Source organism: Battus philenor, unplaced genomic scaffold (genome assembly GCF_028537555.1).
Source record: "Battus philenor isolate CCGP_79_NKW_IND1 unplaced genomic scaffold, ilBatPhil1.0.hap1 SCAF_12, whole genome shotgun sequence".
In the NCBI taxonomy this organism is placed as follows: Eukaryota; Metazoa; Arthropoda; class Insecta; order Lepidoptera; family Papilionidae; genus Battus; species Battus philenor.
In genome coordinates, this window is record NW_027181674.1 from 9,734,294 (window position 1) to 9,754,808 (window position 20,515).

The 20,515-nt window shown below is 31.7% G+C and overlaps 2 protein-coding genes across 2 annotated transcripts; both read left to right on the forward strand.

Moving 5' to 3' along the window:
* The first annotated feature begins 1,174 nt into the window (after nt 1–1,174).
* Prp40 (pre-mRNA processing factor 40) lies at nt 1,175–15,648 on the forward strand. Its single transcript, XM_068776227.1, has 18 exons — nt 1,175–1,370; nt 2,029–2,235; nt 2,322–2,477; nt 2,887–3,035; nt 3,163–3,323; nt 5,165–5,292; nt 5,523–5,671; nt 6,009–6,120; nt 6,498–6,623; nt 6,702–6,831; nt 7,149–7,255; nt 7,418–7,523; nt 8,123–8,352; nt 9,295–9,492; nt 9,924–10,028; nt 10,381–10,503; nt 12,664–12,818; nt 14,199–15,648. The coding sequence occupies exons 1-18, from the start codon at nt 1,368–1,370 to the stop codon at nt 14,287–14,289; spliced, it is 2,436 nt and encodes an 811-aa protein (XP_068632328.1). The 5' UTR covers nt 1,175–1,367; the 3' UTR covers nt 14,290–15,648.
* A 957-nt stretch (nt 15,649–16,605) lies between these two features.
* On the forward strand, nt 16,606–19,189 carry LOC137932946 (tigger transposable element-derived protein 4-like). Its single transcript, XM_068776636.1, has 2 exons — nt 16,606–18,181; nt 18,627–19,189. The coding sequence occupies exon 1, from the start codon at nt 16,606–16,608 to the stop codon at nt 18,052–18,054; it is 1,449 nt and encodes a 482-aa protein (XP_068632737.1). The 3' UTR covers nt 18,055–18,181; nt 18,627–19,189.
* Nucleotides 19,190–20,515: the final 1,326 nt, after the last annotated feature.

Consider the following 20,515-nt stretch of genomic DNA (forward strand, 5'->3'; position numbering starts at 1 on the left):
AGTACATTCCATTAGGAGTAGAGAGTTTTTTATTTTTCAAATTGAAGTATAACACAATGTAAAGCAAACCGCGAGGTGTTCCATGCGGAATTTTTGTATTGAAAGAAAAATACATTCATACTTATAAACATATCGAAAAACCTTTATATTAAATGTCATGCTGTTTCTTGTAGTGGTTACTGCCAACACATTTGCAACTGCGTTTTTGTAGGCGTGGCGGAGCAAGTGGGTGGTATGTCGATGTCAGGATGGTTACAGTTAAGTGATTGGTGTGTAGTTTCTAGCTTAGCAGCCACAATCCCATTGATCAATATGACTATATTAACCTTAGCAACAGTGGCTAGCTCTAATGGCTAGTAGTCAGCCCGAAAAATACAGATAACATAAAATTGCCCAAAGAATCTAGTAGTATATAATGGTAGATTCGTATCTTACAGACAAAAGAGCCGAAAATGATTTGTCTAAGGGCTGAATTCAAGGTTCAATTGATGGACCCACCTCTAGGAAAGTCCTATTGGATGGATACCAGGAAAGAAGAGTGAGTGAATTCACAGTGGTCAAGCAATTTTTCCCATATTTACGCAATCAAAATCATTTTAAATAGAAAACAATTGGTTTAATTTATGTTAAGCCACATAATTACGAGCGATGATAAAAAATGAATGTATGGGGTACGTGGCACGTGAAACACTGAATGCAATGTTTCATAAAAACTATCTATAAAGAATTATTTTTGCCAATTATAAAATAACTAATTAAAAAATATATATTTTTATTGCAATTAAACTATCTAAAATTCGGAAATTGCCAATGGATTATATACTATATTTTTAATTGACATATTTGAAGTATTTTCAAATCATTAATGTATGAAATAATTGCAATGATACACTTTACCGTTTTACTTAATATACATATACTTTTTTCCTATATTATACATACCAACAATTATAGTAATGATTTTTTTAAGTGTTTTTTTTACCTATACTTTGCCTATAAACAGAACGCTTTATATCTACTATAAATTTGCTATAAGTAAATTAATAAATACTCGCAATAGTAATAGTTTGCGCGTTAGTATCACTCTATGGGATAAAAATCCATATGAGCTCTGCGTCAATCAGATAGTACATAATATATTGTTAGTAGAAGCTTTAGTACATCTGTACTTAATTCTGTAGTTATCTATGCATTATAATATAATAATTTTATTTGGTTATAGGGTTTTTCCAAGTTTGAAATACTGTTAATAAAGTATTTGTTTAAACTAAAACACACGAAACGTTAAATTTTGTATTATTTTTTGTTTGTTAATGGTTATATGTGCGGTTTTTGAAGTAATTTAGTATAGACCGGCAAATGTCAAAATGGTAATTATTTAAAAATTGTAATAAGGAAATCAAAATCCTCATTAAAATCTGATATTTAGGATTCCTTAAATCAAAGTGTTTGCGTGGTGGTTTTGTTCCCCGTCGTCTGTTGAAAATTGCCTCGTGTCCTTCTGGTGAAATATTGAAAGGCTGGAAGAACTTTTATAAGATATGAAAATATACTTAGATAAATAGAAAAAAGAATTTGATAGATTTATAGTTAGTCAATACATGGCTGTTGAACCCATAGTTTGTAACATTTGTAACGCTTTTGGTTGACTGGCCTAGTTTATAGCCTATTTATCGGATTTCAATTCTAAAGCAATCGACTAGCTCCAAACTTAACCCATTAACGGGATAACTTCCACTTAGAACAGTGCGTCAAAACGTTTTTCGTTTCCGTACCCCTTATAAAAACTTATTTATTTATGAATACCCCTTCTCTTATAACACCATCTTAGTATTTTTTAATTTTGAAGGTTGTATCCAATTCGAAAGCTTTACCTAAATCAGTCGTATCGTTTTAATATATTTTTTTAATTTTCATTTAAATATTAGTGGTAAAAGATTTTGTAATCAATGTGAACAAAAATTATTTGATCCCATATAAAACATCATATATATGCTATATACATAAAAAAATTACTGCTGATTGCAGGAACCATCTTCTACTGGCACCAGTTCCCCAGGGCTCATTACATCTGCATCTTTATTACCGCCTCCAATGTTAGGTGCTATACCACCACCAATACCTCCAGCAGTGACAATGCCACCTGTACCTGGCCACCTTCAACCACCTATGGGTTTTCCACCTATGATACCTGCATTTTCAATGCCACCTCCAGGTTTTCCACCTTTCAAAACGGTAATGTATTTTACAGATAATATATTTTTATTGTTTAATAGTATACTTATTCCATAAATTTTTCTCAATCAACTTATATTGTACAGGATCTAGGAGCTCCTTCACCTGATGTTACACCAATGGCAAATCAGAGTAGTCCATGGTCAGAACACAAAGCACCTGATGGTCGAACATATTATTACAATTCGGTAACAAAACAAAGTTTGTGGGAAAAACCTGATGACTTAAAGACTCCTGCTGAGGTAAACCTTGTAATATATAGAGACATGAAGTTAATCACATTATAATCATGTATAAATTTTTATTATTCAACAAAATTCTCTTCTTAGTTTGAAAATCATTACCAGATGTGGGCAACTACTGAGTAAAGATTAGCAATGCAATCACAATGCAAAGTTTTTTCATCACCTTTTGATATTATTAACCTATACAGTAAAAGTCTTAAAAAACTTGATAACTATTGGAATACTTATTGGTACATTTCATTTATATTCTGGTAAGATAATAATCAGTGTGAAAATATATTATTGACAGAAGTTTTCATGAAGAAAAGTGAAAAAGCATATCAAAATCATTAACACTGTATGAAAATTAGTTGTGAAACCAATTATAGAAATAGATTGGTAGTAATGTACTAAAACCATTTTACAGAAATTGTTGTCATCTTGTGTTTGGAAAGAATATACAACTGATGCTGGAAGAGTTTATTATCATAATATTGATACTAAGGAGTCTAGTTGGGTGATCCCGAAGGAGCTTCAAGAAATAAAAGACAAAATTACAGCTGAAGAAATTGCACAGTAATGCATTTTTGCTTACCTATTTTCTAATCTTAACTGATTGAAAGGAGATATTAGTTGATTACTTTTACAATTTAATTTGTTGTATTATGCAAAGCATTAAAACAAATAATTTAATTTATTCTAGAGCAGCCCTCAATGCAGACATTCCTCCAGGAGAAGTACCACTTCCCATGTCTCCAGCTAACCTTCAATCTTCTGGCAGTTCTGCTTTAGATGAAGCTATGGCAAAGACTCTTGCTGCTATAGACCCAAATTTGGCTAATAACATACCCATTCCAGAAGAAAGTGAGTATTAAATAGTCTTATAAATAATACCAATTATGAAAAAGTAACAGCTTGTTCTGATGAAATTAGGTTTCTAGTATTTTATAGAGATTATAATAATAAACATGCAATAATTAGTTGCACAGTTAAAACTTCTTATAAAGTTTAGCAACACCAAGCATAATATTAACAATATAATAACAGCAATAAAGGATTACATATTATATAGAATGGTAATTTATCTGGAATTATAGAGGATATGTTCCTAGTTAACAAAAAAATGCCATCTAATTGAAGTTTTTGAAGATTTTATTTAATTATCTTAGTTATTGTTTAGGTTAAAATTACAAAACTTGCTTGACAGTTTTAGACACACAGCAGTCATATTAGCAATTTGTCTCTTGAAAATAAAACTTCGTTCCATACACGGATCAATGTTAATAAAGAAAATGTTAAGTTCATTTCCCATTCTTAAACATTCTCTAAGATTTTTCAAATTAAACATCATGTTTCTAGTGCTTGTTGAAGCCTCTTCTTCAATGGGCTGTGAATTTAACATTTCCTCAAAGTCAGTTTCAGTCAAATCTTCATCTTGAGATTCAAGCAATTCATGAATGTCACTTGAGTCTATCTGTTCAAATCTCGTTCTACTTCATTCTCGATTTCGGCTATATGACTGCAAGTCAAAGTTTCAACTTGCACAGATTCTTCATCATTTTCCGTAGTCAGAGCAAGCTACAGTTATTTTATGCATGATTTCAATGTGAGTGGCTTCTTCAATAATTCTTTTATATTTGCAATGCGTATTTCTAAGTCAAATTACTTCCAGCATGACATTGCATATTATTCAATATAATTTGGAGATTCGTCTAATGTAATCGAGTTTAAAGACTCACCTTAAATTTATTGAACCAACATTCTGATGCTTGCAATCCTTCATCTGTACATTCATCACTACAACTAAAATCAGGTTCTTTAAAATGGGCGTAAAGACGCTTTATCTTTTCTCGGACATTGGACTCAGAAACACCCTTTCTTGGTTGCGGTCTTCGATCCTTATGGATCACATGACAACGCTACTTCCATTTTTTCTATCGCTGGATCACCTTATATTATACATTTTTTCGCTGATAGTGAAGTAGAAGCTACAGACGACCTTATTTTATATTCGGATTATTTTTATCCATCATACAGTTGTTTCGTTGACATTGAATGAATGTGATGTGGATCCAAATGACTCCAAGGTGTAAACGAACAAGCATTTCTATTTTCACTTTAAGCGGTAACAAAGAATTTTTTCGTTTTGAAACTCGTTTCTCATTTTTTAGGTGAAATTATAAATTAGAAAAGGAGCGGTAAAAAAACAAGTTTTTACTGCTCTACTCGATCACAATTTTTGTAACGAATGTGTTAGACGAAACAATAAAACACACTAAGCATGAAAAAGTCTACTTTATTCATTAAGTAATTTTTTTAATTTTGTAACTTACATTTTCAAAAAAACTGATCGCGGCGAAGGCGGCTTATATCAAAGTTCGGCGAATAACATTTAACAACGTAACGTATGTAAGCATAGTTGTAAGATCTTTTTTTTATATTCTCATTTGACGGCATTTACGAGGAGATTTGGTTGGGATACCTGTTGGAATCCTTTTATTATTATTTATGTACTTATTAGATCCGTGAATAAAAAAACTTTTAGCCGAGAATATAGGTCGCATTTTTTTAATCCGCGAATAGTGAAAATGCGAAAGAAGGAAGCGCGAATAAGGAGTTTTTACTGTACACAAGTTTTTATAAAATATACAAGAAAAATGTTTTGCTGTGTTAAATACGTCTTCGTTATTATATCTTTTTTACAGTTAAACCTGAGGAAATAGTAGCACCTCCATCTATAAATGGATCTGACAGTAATGAGCAAACTTCAGAATTACAATACAAAGACAAAAAAGAAGCTATTGAAGCATTTAAAGAGTTATTACGAGACAGGGTAAATAAAAATTTATAAAATTCAGTGTTATAAAAAATAACAGGAATTTTAAATAATTAAAAATTATTCCAACATGATCTTGTCACCACTTTAGAGAAAGTTTTACTATTTCTTATTTTCTATGTTAAAATAATCCATGAAAAGAAAGACAAAAGTTTGAAATTAGTTATGCGGACATAAAGTTGTATGAAATAAAATAAATTGATTGTTCGATATCTTGAATATTTCAGAATGTACCATCAAATGCTACCTGGGAACAGTGTGTTAAGATAATTTCCAAAGATCCTCGTTATGGTACTTTCAAGAAACTGAATGAGAAAAAACAGGCATTCAATGCTTATAAAACTCAAAAACTTAAAGATGAACGGGAAGAACAAAGGTAAATTTTATTCAAATTGCCTATATCAGTTTTATTTTTCGGCAATAACTTAACTGCTAACCTTGTATACAATGTATGTGAGTATATGTTGCCTTGGTAACGTCTAAATTATGCTAATTCGACGCAACTCTTGCCGTGTACAGAGTGTACCGAACTTTTACTATCTCATTAATATATTGCCAAAAAATTTCCAGTTGCATGTATAGCTTGGGTTAGGACACTTTATTAAAAGTCCAGTGTATGCCCATTTTTGGGTTATGACTTTGGTAGAAGAAATGTGTGGAAATAATTTTATAAAAAAAAAATTACTTTGTACTAATTTTATTTGGTATTACAGATTAAAAACAAAGAAAAATAGAGAAAATTTAGAGGAATTTTTACTTACTTGTGATCGTGTGACGTCTTTGACTAAGTATTATAAGTGTGAAGAAATGTTCAGCAACTTAGAGGTTTGTAGAATATGCACTTGATTTAGTGTAAAGCCAAGTAGAGCCGCGCGTGGCACTAATAATAATTGAGCAATCATAAGAGTTGCAATTTAATTGCTAAAGGTTCTCTCGCGCCGCGATTCTCTCAGTCTACGAATGAGACGACTGAGACGCATGTTCATGGCTAACGGTAGGGATCTGCATTATATTTCCTATATTTTGATACTTCCATCACATGCCATATCAAGATGAAATTATGACTCTAGCAAAAGTTAGTGTTACCACACAGACTTCTTAGATAGTTCTCTTTACCGTAACAAATGTTTGCCTACGAAATTTAATGATTAACTTGTTAAAAGAATGACAAATAAATTTGTCTTTGTTTCAATCTGATATAGATATGGCGGTGCGTCCCGGACTCTGACCGGAGAGATATATTTGCAGACTGCATTTACACTATTGCGAAACGCGAGAAAGAAGAGGCGAAAACGCTAAAGAAAAGAAACATGAAGATGTTAGCACAAGTAAATTATATAAATTATGTTTTTGCATAAATCAAATGCATAAAAAACTTAAATTAAATGCTTTTACTTACACAATAGGTTCTGGAGAATATGAGCGAAATTTCATACTGTAGCACATGGAGTGAAGCACAGGTGTTGCTTTTAGAAAATTCCGCATTCAAAAATGATGTCAGTTTACTTGGGATGGATAAAGAAGATGCTTTAATAGGTATATGAATTTAAATAATCACTGATATGTGTAAGTTCACACAAATACATTTGTTGGAAATACTCTATTCTTGAATGTATTTACACTTGCAGATAACATGAATATATAATTTACAAATATTGTCAGGCCGAGTTAAGACCGCCTGTAGCATCACCTCTGCATAAATTGTTTAATTTTTAGTTATTGTCTATATGTTTATTATGTATCACCAAAGTTACAATCCTACTGATCCATAAAGTATGAAGTCTATAATTTCGTCATTTATTAATAATAACTTTAGAAGCATTTAAATGAGTAAATTGTTGTTTGTTGTACAGTGTTTGAGCAGCATATAAGAAATTTAGAGGCCGAATATCTGCAGGAGAAAGAACAGATAAAAAAAAGAAATAAAAGACAACAAAGGAAGAATAGAGACAACTTCCTGGTAAATATTTCATTTGTGAACATATTTAACTATATGTATTTTGATCAAATTAATGTTTTTTTGTATAAATGGAATAGTATCTAATGGACTTTGTTGAGGAATCAACACAAATTCGGACACTATTTTTGCAATCCTTAACTTATTTAATTGTTTTTTGTTTAGGCACTGTTAGATAATCTTCATGAGGAGGGCAAGTTAACATCAATGTCGCTGTGGGTGGAGCTTTATCCCGTGATCTCGGCGGATATTCGCTTTTCTGCTATGTTAGGTAATTAACCTTGATTATGACAATAGTAATAAATGTATTAAAGTTATTTTCTTAATTAACGTTCTTCTTCTTATTCTTTTATCTTAATATGTGCTTGCAGATTTTTTTTTTCATATTAAGATTCTATTATGTTGTTGCTTTTATTTAAATATAATAACGAAGAAATTAACAATGTAGTTAAAAAGGTTAACCTTTTAAAATTAATGAGTGTTTTTGACGAGATCAATGTGTTAATTTTCTCAATTACACCTTCAAAAAATGTCTCCAAATTTGAAGTGCTCAAAGCTGTTAGCTTTCCTGCTGAATTTCAGTTTGAGCAAATGAAATGTGGTGGTCTGTCAAAACGTGCAGCATCCGCCGGTATGGTTTAAAATGAAAATATTAAGATATTGTATTTCATTTAATCATTTTTAATTTTTAAGTCACCAGAATTTTTGACAAGAAATCAATGTGTTACAGCTGTTCTTATCTTACTTAAGAAAACAAATAGAAAGGGCATTTATCAACTGTACTTTACCTTTATGGAATGACTAAAGTTAATGCTCTCCTTAAATTGATCATAAAAGGTGTGGCACCATTAAATAAAAATTTTTCTTCAGGGCAAAGTGGATCGACTCCTTTAGACCTTTTCAAGTTCTATGTGGAAAACCTAAAGGCACGTTTTCATGATGAAAAAAAAGTTATAAAGGAAATTTTAAAGGAGAAAGCGTTTGAAGTAAAGGCCGGCACTAGTTTCGAGGAGTTCGCTACAATTGTATGTGAGGATAGTAAATCTGCATCGTTGGACGCTGGCAATGTTAAACTTACATATAACTCACTCCTCGAGAAGGTATGTCAAAAATTAATATTTTTAAGCGGATACTCATAATATGGAACTTAAACAACATTTTTGTAAAGTCCAAGTGCCTACTCTCAGCTGTTACTCCCTCCCTACTACCTACCTATCTACTCCCAGCTCTAACGCTTTACGAGTGATGATCATAATATAAACCATACAAAAATGTCCTGGTTATTTGATAATAGCAAACAAATAAAGCTGATTGGTGTGGCCTTCTTGTGCGCATTGATATACTGAACGTTTATCGAGTGACAGCTCATGCCAAGGTCTTTTAACTGCCTGAATTAAGGTTCCTGGGGGAGCCCTTGAGCTCAAGGGGGTCTTGGCTAGACCATTTAACATTCAGCCAATGCAAACCTGGTCAAGCTTATCAATGTTAATGAGTAATCACCAACATGGGTGGTGACAAAATGGGATCAATCATAGGAAAGATTAACAAGAATGGTCAAAAGTAACATAATTGTATAAACATTTAATAAGGAAAATTTCTTTTGCTTTAAAATTAATGATTAGTTTTTTTATATTTATTACACCAAGGAAACATAGTAATTAAGCAATTATCTTGTCACATTAATTTCATTTCAACTATGTGGATTCTTTCTGCATGTAAATAAATTAGTGAGTGCACAGCAGAGCCATGTGTTCTTTGCAGGACATCTAATTAAGGTCTCACATGTAGAGTGCCTATTGGCTACCTATAAGTATGATATAGTTAAAATATTAAAAAGTTACAATTTAATGGGTAACATATGGTAACGTCCGTAACTTGTAATTATAAATTATCGGGCGTTGTCGTTTTACCGTAATATTAATAGATGAGATGATATAACAACATATTGCTCATATTTAATTCTTAAAAATATATATTATCAGATATAAAGTTATAGATTAATAAATTGTAAAATTAACTGGTATCTACTTTTGATTACAAAGGCTGAGACACGTAACAAAGAAAAATTAAAGGAAGAGTCAAAAGCCCAGAAGAAAATAGAGAGTACTTTTAAATGGGCATTGACTGATGCTAACATCGACCATCTCCTGTCTTGGAATGAGGTCAAGGAAAAACTGGACTTAAATGCACCCGAGTTTGCAGCCATACCTGATGAGGAGGACCGCATTAGAGTGTACAAGGTACTTTATTGTAAGCCTTTGGTGAAAAGTAATTGTATTATGAAATCATAAAGAAATATCTAATTCTTTATTTAATGATGTAAGGATTCCATATCAGATATATTGGTAATAGTTTTTTTTATATCTCACCCTTTAAAAGTGTTTTTAAACAATTCCACATTATTTTTAACTATGCTGAGGTTTACATTCAATTGTTGAACTAACACATATATGGTATTTCAGTCAGATATGGTTCACCAAAAAGAATAAGACTTTTTCAATTTAATGTTAAAGCAGACATAAATGGACATGCAACTTTTTATATTATTTTGATTTAACAACCCATTTGCAATTCGTCAACCGTTCGCCCCCTTCTACTTTTATATCCTCCTTTACAGCTGTTATGCTTAGTACTTAGTTATTAGTTTAAATTTTAAAGTACGATGTTTCAGGATTATCAACAGGAACAAGAAGAGACTTGCATGCACTATCATCACCCGAAGGCACGCAAGTCTAAGCGGTCAAAGAAGAAGAAACGTTCCCGCTCTGCTTCCTTGGTACCATTGATTTGCACTTTGTTTATGTTTCAACTTTTATTAACCGAAGAGTTTTGGAAATATTTACAATAATTTAATTTAAATCATTCATCCCCATTCTGAAGTATGATCCCTTTAAACATAAACTGTTGTATTTATATAAAGAGTAAAATGTACATAATTTTGATATCCTTTGAGTCAATTGAGAGTAATCGTAGACATCGTACACATTTTGATTTTGAATAAAAAAATCAGTACGTAATAAAAACTGACATTTAATAAAAAGCTTCAAAATCATTCGCAATTGAAGCATTCTGACGACAAGACTTAAGCTTAACACATCTCTGTATAAAGATGTGTTGTATAATTGCAGTCTAAATCGGGTTCGGCGTCCGGTCGGTCGCCATCACCCGCTGGCAGCATTGGCACGTGGAGCTCAGAAGAGCGGAAGCACAAGAAGACTAAAAAGAAACACAAGAAACACTCTCCACCACCGGTAAACTATTCCAATACTTTTATATGCATCCTATCGACATCTACCGCACGAAGGCTATAGCTATATAATGATTTCAACTTGATGTTGGATTTTATCTTGAAGTTGTTTTAAATGGTAAATACGTATTTTAGAAAAGCGTACACAAGAAATCGAGTAAAAATTCAAATGCTTTTCTTCTAAATACTTTCCCAAAAAACTGCAAAACAAGTAATAATAAAATTCATATTAAATAACTATTTATAAAAAAATAAAAATAATATTACGGGAAACTTGTTTAAATCAAGGCATTCGCAGCAGAATTTTTCGATGGCAGATACATTGTATATTGTTGATATCATCATACTAGTTCTGCTGAAAAGTTGGGGTGGAGGTGAAGTATTGTAGAGATTTTTCGAGATGTACAATTAACTTGTATGAAAAACTGTTACACTAAATATGAATATATATGGGTCACAACCAAAGAAAATGTCGGAGGCGCGCTAAGGAAAATTGCTCTAAGTGTTATCTATCTGCCACCGCCCATAAAATTTGACATCTTGAAAAAATACCTGGAAAAACGAAAATAATGTCAGAAAAAGTCGATTATAAAATTTTACTAGGAAAAAAGATAGAGTTACGCCAATACACAGAAGAGATGATGAAAGTAATGTGTATAATTACCGCCCTATTCAATATTGTCATGCTCCTCTAGGTTATTTAAGTTACCCACTACTACTAGCCATATAGAAAGAATACTTATTATTCTTTCTATATGGCGAGTAGTATATATAAATAATCACCAACACGGATTTTGTAAGAACAATTCAACAAACAAATTTCTTTATATCTAGAGTGTTGGGAGATGATGGTGCGGGATAGCAGATTGACGCAATATTAATAACTAAATTAGGAGCAAGGAGCTCATATCTTGTTGTTAAATTAGGTTTAATTGTACCTTGAAAGACGACTATGAATAGTGGCTGGGACCGATCCTTTTTTCTTTGCTTATCGACGCAAGATTTCGATTGCCGGGTGACACTACCCTCATATGGAACGACTTTAAGAGAATTCAGAGATGGTGTAAAAACAATTCTATGAACCCCTAGTAATATTTGTATATGAACTTTACAAAGAAACATATAACAATTGCTAGTACTTACACACTGTGACGAAAACATAATTGGAGTAAATCCCATTAAGGACCTTGGTGTAACCTTGGACTCAAAATTAATTTCCATCCTCACATCGACATCATAACAAGAAAGAATGCACAAATGTTAAATTTTGTTAATCGATACGCAAAAAGTTTTCAGCTAAACACGAGAATAGTTTTATACGAATTGCTATTTCGCTGTCATTTAGAATAAGCTACGGCTGTCTGGAACCCCACTTATGAGGTGCATTTGCAGCGTACGATCAGAGACACGTACGATGATACAGAGAGCTTTTACTGGGCACCTAGTATTTTTATACATGAATATCTCGCATAGAAATCTTTACGATACAGTCAATGTCTAAATAACTTTCATTTGTCCGTCAAAGACCATCGCTTAGTATACGATCTACTATTTTTGCCTAGAATATTGAATGGCCAGACGTGTGGGAGAACCTTTGTGAGTTTATTGGGCTGCAGCTACCATGAAAGCCATCCGGCGTGGGCCCCATTATCGGACAAATGTTGGGTTGCACTCCCATATCACAAATGTGCAGTTCTTATAACAGAATATTTACACAATTGCCTGCTATCGATATCTTTCGCGACTCTCATAGTCTATTGAAACCATCTTAATAATTCACTGTATCCATAAGAGATATTTAATTTTCACACAGCCTTGAAGAAGATTGCTCGCCATAGGAAGAACTTACAAATAAAGACTTTTTTTTGGTGTGTAAAGCCCAATGTTTTCACATAGGTGCGATCACTTTTCTCTTCAATCTTTTTTCAACCAACTTTTTTTTGTTAATAATAAAAAATTTAATAATAAAAAAAAAAACAAATAAAATAACTTTGGGAGGACCAACTTCCATAAGTTCACATGAGAATACAGGCGCACCGTAAATTGCCCATTTAATGGATGCTTCTTCCACATACATTTCGGAATCCGAAAAAAAAGAAATAGGCAAACGAATAAACTAAGTGATGTCTTTTAGCAAAACTCTAAGATTAACTAAATTTCTCAGAAATCACCGTCGCCTGAGGAGGGCGGTTTATCGGAAGACGACTTAACACGACCGAAAAGCAAGAAGGTGAAACGCAGCGCGCCGAGCAGCGGAGACGAGCACGATCACGCACACAAGCCTAAGAAAAAGAAGGACAAAAAAGAGAAGAAAGATAAGTGAGTATCACCTATGTTCTGTCTGCTCAGTTACTAATTCTTTTTACTTGTCTTAAAATTGGCACTTCTCACTAAATCTCTTACATGCTGTTTCGTTACATAGAAATAGATTTCACGAATTTTAAAGTGAAAATAAATCACGTATTTGTGAATATTGAAATAAATCGATAAATAAATGAAGCCAAAAATAATCGTTCAAAGAGCCGCATGTGACGCGTGGGCCGCCGTTTGGTCCCCTCTGTTATGTGCAGTCGCGAACAAAATAACATAACTAACGTGGGATTAATCTGTGAATATTAGTGCACAAAGATAAATGGATGGTTGATTATGTGCTCTGGTAAGATTAATTGCTGCAAGGTATGCAACAAGAAAAATACATTTATTACAATCATTTAAGATTGTTCATTATTTCGTTTTTGACTTCTTATTAGACATCTTTTACCTAATGTGTCAGGTTTTCTTTGTCCTTTTTGTGCTTTATATTGGTAACATTAAGTTTGCAAACATCTTTTTTAAAGTTAGTACTTCTATATAAATGGTTTAAGAAATAATTTACCCTAATGAATTGAGGCGAAAAACAGGGTGATGTCTTTTTATTTAACATGTACTTATAATTCACTACCACAATTTTACCAATTTTACTGATATGTGCAATTTTTTATTATAAAAAATTATCTTGTGTCAAATTCATGTATTAACAATAACTTATATATATATATATATATATATAAAAAATTCTCGTGTCACAGTGTGCGTGATTGAACTCCTCTGAAACGGCGCGACCAATTTTTGTGAATCTTAGCGTACAAATCGGCCAGGCTGGAGAATCGGACATCTATTTTTCATCCCCCTAAATGTTTAGGGTGGCCCACCCCTTATGATACACCATACAAAAATACATACAACCCAAAATTTTCACCCCTCTACGATCAACCCTTATTTTTTATTTGTTAATAACATACATAGCAAAACAACGTTTGCAGGATCAGCTATTGTGTGTGTGTATATATATATATATATATATATATATATATATATATATATATATATATATATATATATATATATATAAATAAATACTTCCCTATAGACTATATATACTAAAATTAAATAATTAAACAGATCAATACGAAATAAACCATAAAAATATATTCCAAGAGTTCCCAAACAGATTTGGGAGGTTTCCCATTATGGGTTGCCAAGAAAATTTACTACATTACATGCAAATTAAAAGAAATTAAAAAAATAGAGGTCAAATTGCAATTTCAACGACAGGCAACCACAAGATACGCTAGATGAACAACTATATATACTATTTTTATACATAACTAAATCTTATTTAAAAAGATATACATATTTATACCTACAACTGTCCTACAGGTCTGGAGGTTCGGGCGTGTGGAGCGATGCGGAGCTAGAGTCTCGCAGGGCCGCTCTTCTCGCTCAGTTACACGAACACGAAGCCGACTGACGTTGTGTCACTCACATACTTATCTTCAATGACTACCCTCCGCGGCCGCAGCGTAATGAAACTGCACTCTGTGACAATGACCAACAAGAACAAGAACAGGAACCATAGGAGATAAATGTTTTTCTTTTATTCATAGAAAAAAAATCAAATATTTGTTTTTTTTTTGGGTTACAACAACACTACTTTCATTATTATCATCAGCTCATTTTCACACCTGCTAGTTATTAATCAAGCCTTATTAACATTTAGAGATTCAAGTAGGCTCGAGGAGTTAGAGCGCTTCAGATGCTTGGTTTAAAATTTGTTTATGTAATTTAACTCAGCAGCACCCTTGGGAATCTTGGCTAAAACCATAGCAGCAATATTGTTATATTGGGGTCACTCCAAATATTTTTCATCATATAAATAACGGCGCTATGCTGCTCTCAAGTGCTTAGAAAATACAAATGTTGTAAAATAGAAAACAGTTTTCATAGGATCCTCTAAAACATCTAATATTTTAGTTAAAACATATTTTAATAGATACTGATCATTCAAATGGTCGTCATATATATTGTTCTTGTTTGGTGTCATTGAAGTCATTGCAAATAAATATAATGAAATGTGTTTTTTTTTCTATTATATGTAATTCCATATTTACATGCGCAGTGCGAAAACCTGCTGTAACGTCGGAAAAAGGAAGTAAATATTTCTCAAACTATGTATCCTGTAGGGAGTATATTTTTTTTTGTTTAGAAGTTAAGTTTATACTATAAAAATATTGTACAGTATGTTTTAGATTAAATATGTAACTTTACGTATATTGTGTTGCATACAGAATATTTCCATATTTCTGTTTTCTTTGAGTAATATTTCCCCTTAATTGTGTACTAAAATACAAGAAATAATTCTAGCATATTTTGTATATTACACAGCATATCATAGACTGTTTTTTAAATTCCTCTTTACTACGACAATGAAAACAAAATAATTTAAAATTTTTAATTTTATAATATCTTCAATAAAATGCTATGTTTATTTAAGTCAATTTTTTTATGTTTATTATACAACCTAAACAAATTTACTTATAAAATAGTAGTCATAGAACCATAGATTAGTATTTTAATATATAAGAACATATAATAATAAACATTTTCAATCAAAGTTACTAGGTTTGTATTTACTACAATAATAAACTTGTACCTTAATTTGATTGGACTAGTAGTGTGTAATTGAACGATATTTTTATTGGACGCGTTTTTTGATGAACTGTGATGGATTATTGGCAAAATACTTTTTGTACATCACACCATCGGTCCTTAAAAGGTTGACATTGTCTTAAAATTTGAGTCTTAATTTTAGATGGAATTTTAACGCTTCACTGGGTTTGATTTGTCTGATTTGGACATAACATTTTTCATTCATTAAATCATAATTTACTTTTTAAATATGAAGCGTTTTATTACCTTAATTATTTATCTATCCAAAATACACCCTAAAAATTAATTTAATGGTGAAATAGGTCCATACTATGGAGAATAAATCATTATAGTGATATAAAATTATAAAAATAGTTTTTGTGTAACAAAAAATTATTCTTTAATTTTTTCTAAAGAGATATAACAAACTACCGTCAAAATATTTGAGAATAGTAAGTAAAACAGTGTTTTGGTACACTATTTTACTTATCACAATTTAGGAAACTGGAAATGCTTGATAAAATTCATAAAACGAGAAATTTCAAGTCGACAAGTTGTATAACTAATGATATTTAATTTATAATGAATCACAGGCTTATCGTTTTCCAGGAAAAATACGACCATCACCGTTTACTAATGATAAAAGAAAATATAGTTTACGTTTACATTACGTTCCTTAGAAAACAAATTTATGCGATATCCACACAAGGCCAGCTTGTTGAGTCGTGGTGAGTACAGCCCTTTCTAGTAAGCTTGATTCAGCAGTAGGAACGTTACGAAGCTAATATTAACACAAGCTTAGTGTCTTACAAATTACATAATATTTTATCCTAAAAAACCATTATACGGACCTACTTAATTTTTAAAAGAATGAGTTCGTTTCCTAATGTGCGGGTAAAACCATAGACAATAAATCGTTGGAAATAATTGACGATATTTTTTGTGGCAATAATGAACAATCTATCTTTAGTATTAAAGAAATGAGTTATACGTTTATCTCTCATGGTTAATAAAATAGATTAATCACATGGCTGTATTTATTAGCTCTTAGTCCCCACAGTTACGGAAATAAAAAAAAAACTTGACTACTCTGATATTGATTTCATTTTTTTTTGGATAAGAACTTGAACTTTTAAATATGTCAAACATTACGAATGACGCAGATAATTGGCGACAAGAATTTCTTAAAAAACCATATTCTAAAATTGATCTTATTGGAAAACTTCATATTATTCACGCTTTCGACAATGGACAACCAAAGTCTGATATTGCTAGAGATTATGGAGTGCATCCCCAAACTATTACATACATATACAAACAAAAAGAAGTTTTGTTAAAAAAATATTCTCAAAAATATAATCTTTTAAATGAAGTTCGATGCAATAATCTCAACCAAACACTATTGGATTGGATTACAAGTGAACTTAAAACTGGAAAAACAGTTAATGAAGGTCAATTGCGTCATAAAGCAGAAGAAATATTTAAAAATTTAAGTGAAGAATTTAATTGCATAGATGATTGGTTGACAGACTTTTGTCGAAGAAATAATATAATGAAATTTACTTCTAGTATTAAATGTAGTCAGTTAGCCAAAAATAGATGGGAAAATTTTATTCATAAGTTGGATGTTAACAATGTTTATGTTGGTGGTATATTTGGATTATATCATTCTTTTGATTTTGACCAATATGCAAATCAACAAAATGCCCACAAATATTTAAGCTTAATGTTTATCGTTAGTTGTTCTGGTATTGATAAGAAAGAACTACTAGTAATAGGAGATGAGGTACTTGAACAAAACAATGTTAGAAGCATTCCTCTCAGATACTTTCTTTGTCATAAGAATTGCATTAAGTTATCAATGATTCAAGATTATTTGATCAAATGGGATAATGATCTAAAGGAACAAAATCGTACAGTATCATTAATATTAAATATTCCTGAAAACTTCCTGAAATATAGCTTCGATAATATAAAAATAAAAACATTTTCAGATATGGAATTTGTTACACAAAATATTACAATGATTATTAAAAATTTCAAGTTTCATTACAGAAGAATCCAAATTATAAAAAAAATACTGTCTAATAAAGATTCTAAACTCTTTTCACTATTAGATTATATGAATATAATGAGTGCTGCCTGGAATAGCATCGCCCCTGAGTATATACAGAGATTATTTTTTCCACCTGACAAAGATAGTTTGTACTTAAATAAAAGCAAATTTAATAATTCTAATAATAGTTTATGGCAATGGTGTAAATTGCACAACATTTCTGGTGATTACAATATTTTCTCACAATTGTTGGAAAGTTATATTGAATGTGAGAAAAATCTTCAAATTATTGACACAAATGTAACCGATGATGTAACACTTAATGTGAATGAAACTTTATTGAACAATGATTCTGTAGTTCCTTCAGAAGTACAAGCTTTTCAGGCAATCAAGAGACTTATAAATTACTTAAAAAGTCAAAATGCTGAAAAATCTGTTATAAAATGTGCTAAAAGCTTGGAGGACCATTTAGAATTTGGCGCACTTCAAGAAATACAGAAAATTATAGCAGATAATAATAAATATTCCTGAAAGTTGTAAATGTGGGCCTTCCAACTATTCCAGCCCAATTGAGACTTATTTCTTTGAGTAATTAGTGCATATTGGTGTTTTTTTGGGTAAGGATTGTTGGGGAATAACAAAGGTGTTGTAAGCAAAGGTAGGACCAAATTAAATAAATTAATTTTATTTTACTTTCAATATGCCGTAATAATGTTTTATTTAAATATTTTTAACCTTCTTTTACACTAATATTGGTGGGCAAGGGATCATAATGCTCTGGACGCTTCTCTCAAAGGGGTGCTAAATGATCTTATTTTATCAACTATATTTTTACCTCATTTTAGGCTTCAGCCTAGCATGAGCTAATGACTTTATTAACTTTAATAATCTAATATTATAGACTAGATTAACAACATACACAGCTGCCGAAAAGTTGAGTGCCATCTAAATACAGGAAAATGAACTACATATACCATATACTACAAATAAGACAACATATTTAGTAATGATTACACATTACTAAAAAAATCTTTGCTATCCTCCCCCCCCATGCATTTAATTTTTATTTATTTTTAAACATACAATACTTTACCTCTTTACAGGTGCCACAGACCTGAAGCTTTTAACTACGGTAACTACTCTAGAATCATTAAAATTAAAGGACGGTACAAATATAAAAGGCAATATCAGAAGTTCTCAGATTAGGCAAACCATATGTCTTGGTAAAACATTGCATCAATAAAACATAATTTTGTGTGAATTACACTCTTTAAGATTACAAACTCTAGCTTCAGGTGTAGTAGAGTGTATCGTAAAGTTGTCAATTTAAGGTGTTTATTTGACTAATTTTGATCTAGTGGTAAGAAGAATAGGTTGGGTAAATGTTATTTATGCATGGTTTTGAAAGCTGAACAAAAAACATAATATATAACAAGTAAATTCGTAGCACCTCTGTACAGCAAAGCAATCTTAGTTTTATTGAGCATTACATTCAAAAAGGTTCTTTGAGCTCTTTCTAAATTTTGAATAATGGTTTAGCAACAGGTGATAATAGGCTGACAGATGGTTAACCCTTAATTAGGCCCATTAAGAAAATCACTCAATTAGGCGCATGGGGTCTTAAATGACTTCAAAAAAACATTGGGAAAGGAGTATCAAAAAGGAATAAAACTTAATGGATTTATATAGTAATTAATAAAGTTCTTTAATATACTTAACTTTAAGAAACAAATACTTACTAAGACATTAAAATATTTAAAAAAAAAAACACAAAAACAGTAAACCTTTCTTTAAATTAATTTTTTTGGCATAGCCGAAATCAACTTAAGAAATAAAGTTTATTCAGCCTCATCAGCGGAATCTTCTGTTCTGCATCCGACGCAGTAAATCCTTGAGTGTTGCTGACAAATAAATTTACGACACTTGAAACATTTTGTTAGCACTTTTTTGTCCTTTCTAGGACATGATGAACAGCGCCCGCGCTTAACTGTCGATTGATAAACCGCCTTGTTCACATCATAAACTTCATGGTGTCGTTTTTTTGTTGTCGCTGGTACAGCACGTAGTTGTATGCGACGTTTTTAGTGATCTTCTACAAGTGTCGCCTTCTGAATAATGAGCACTATCAATGACAGCATCGTTTAAAGTTTCGTCTTGCGAATACGAAGCAGCAACATCTTGCTCTTCATCAAGTACTTCATCCAGCCATTACAATACTTGTTTGCCGTTAGGCATTTTAATTCAAAAAAAGAAAAAGCATAGAAAAAAACTCAAAAATACATAAAGAAATCATACCGTATCAAAATACACACATACAAAGATAAATAGTAAACAATATACCAATATAAACACAAAAAAATCACAAAAGTAAAAACTTACTTTCGCCAAAAAATGGGACGTAACTGGCCGCATGGGGTCAGCTCTCTAAAGGATAGCGATGTGTGCGCAAGAGTTAATGTTCTGGATACGACTAATTTGCGTACCCCGCGGGGAGTGAGGAAGCTAGAAAGAGCGTTAGTACGCTCTGAAGACAGTAAACCATTATTTTTTGAATTTCAAGTGGCCCTGACCCCATGCGCCTAATTAAGGGTTAAATAAACTTGCTTAAGAGTAATGGAATCCGCATAATCTTGTAGGGTTAAAAAGTTCAGTATGTTCAGGTCTATACGGTTATGGGTACGGAATGGAATAAAAATTTTTGGAAACAGTTGAAATTATCTTTATTTAATACGCGGATATAAGTTACACAAGTAGACTTGACGAGTGTGTGGGAACTACTGGCGACATAGTCCGTCAGCCGTTCACGCGTCGCTAAGTATCTTACTCCATAAAATATATGTGTTAGTCATTTCTCCCCTATTTTTCAAAATTAAATTTTGAAAAATAGGGGGGAATGATCCCAAGAACAAATTCAATCAATAGAAGTAGTCATGCTATGTCGCAATACGCTCCGACGCGCTATGTAAACATTCGTTCACTCGAGTTCGTGGAG

Bases quoted from the DNA above. Each gene is read 5' to 3' on its own strand.
- Prp40 (XM_068776227.1), top strand. The intron at 2,236-2,321 runs GTAATGTATTTT...TATATTGTACAG, and splicing joins GTTTTCCACCTTTCAAAACG to GATCTAGGAGCTCCTTCACC. The intron at 6,121-6,497 runs GTTTGTAGAATA...AATCTGATATAG, and splicing joins AAATGTTCAGCAACTTAGAG to ATATGGCGGTGCGTCCCGGA.
- LOC137932946 (XM_068776636.1), top strand. From the start codon at position 16,606: ATGTCAAACATTACGAATGACGCAGATAATTGGCGACAAGAATTTCTT.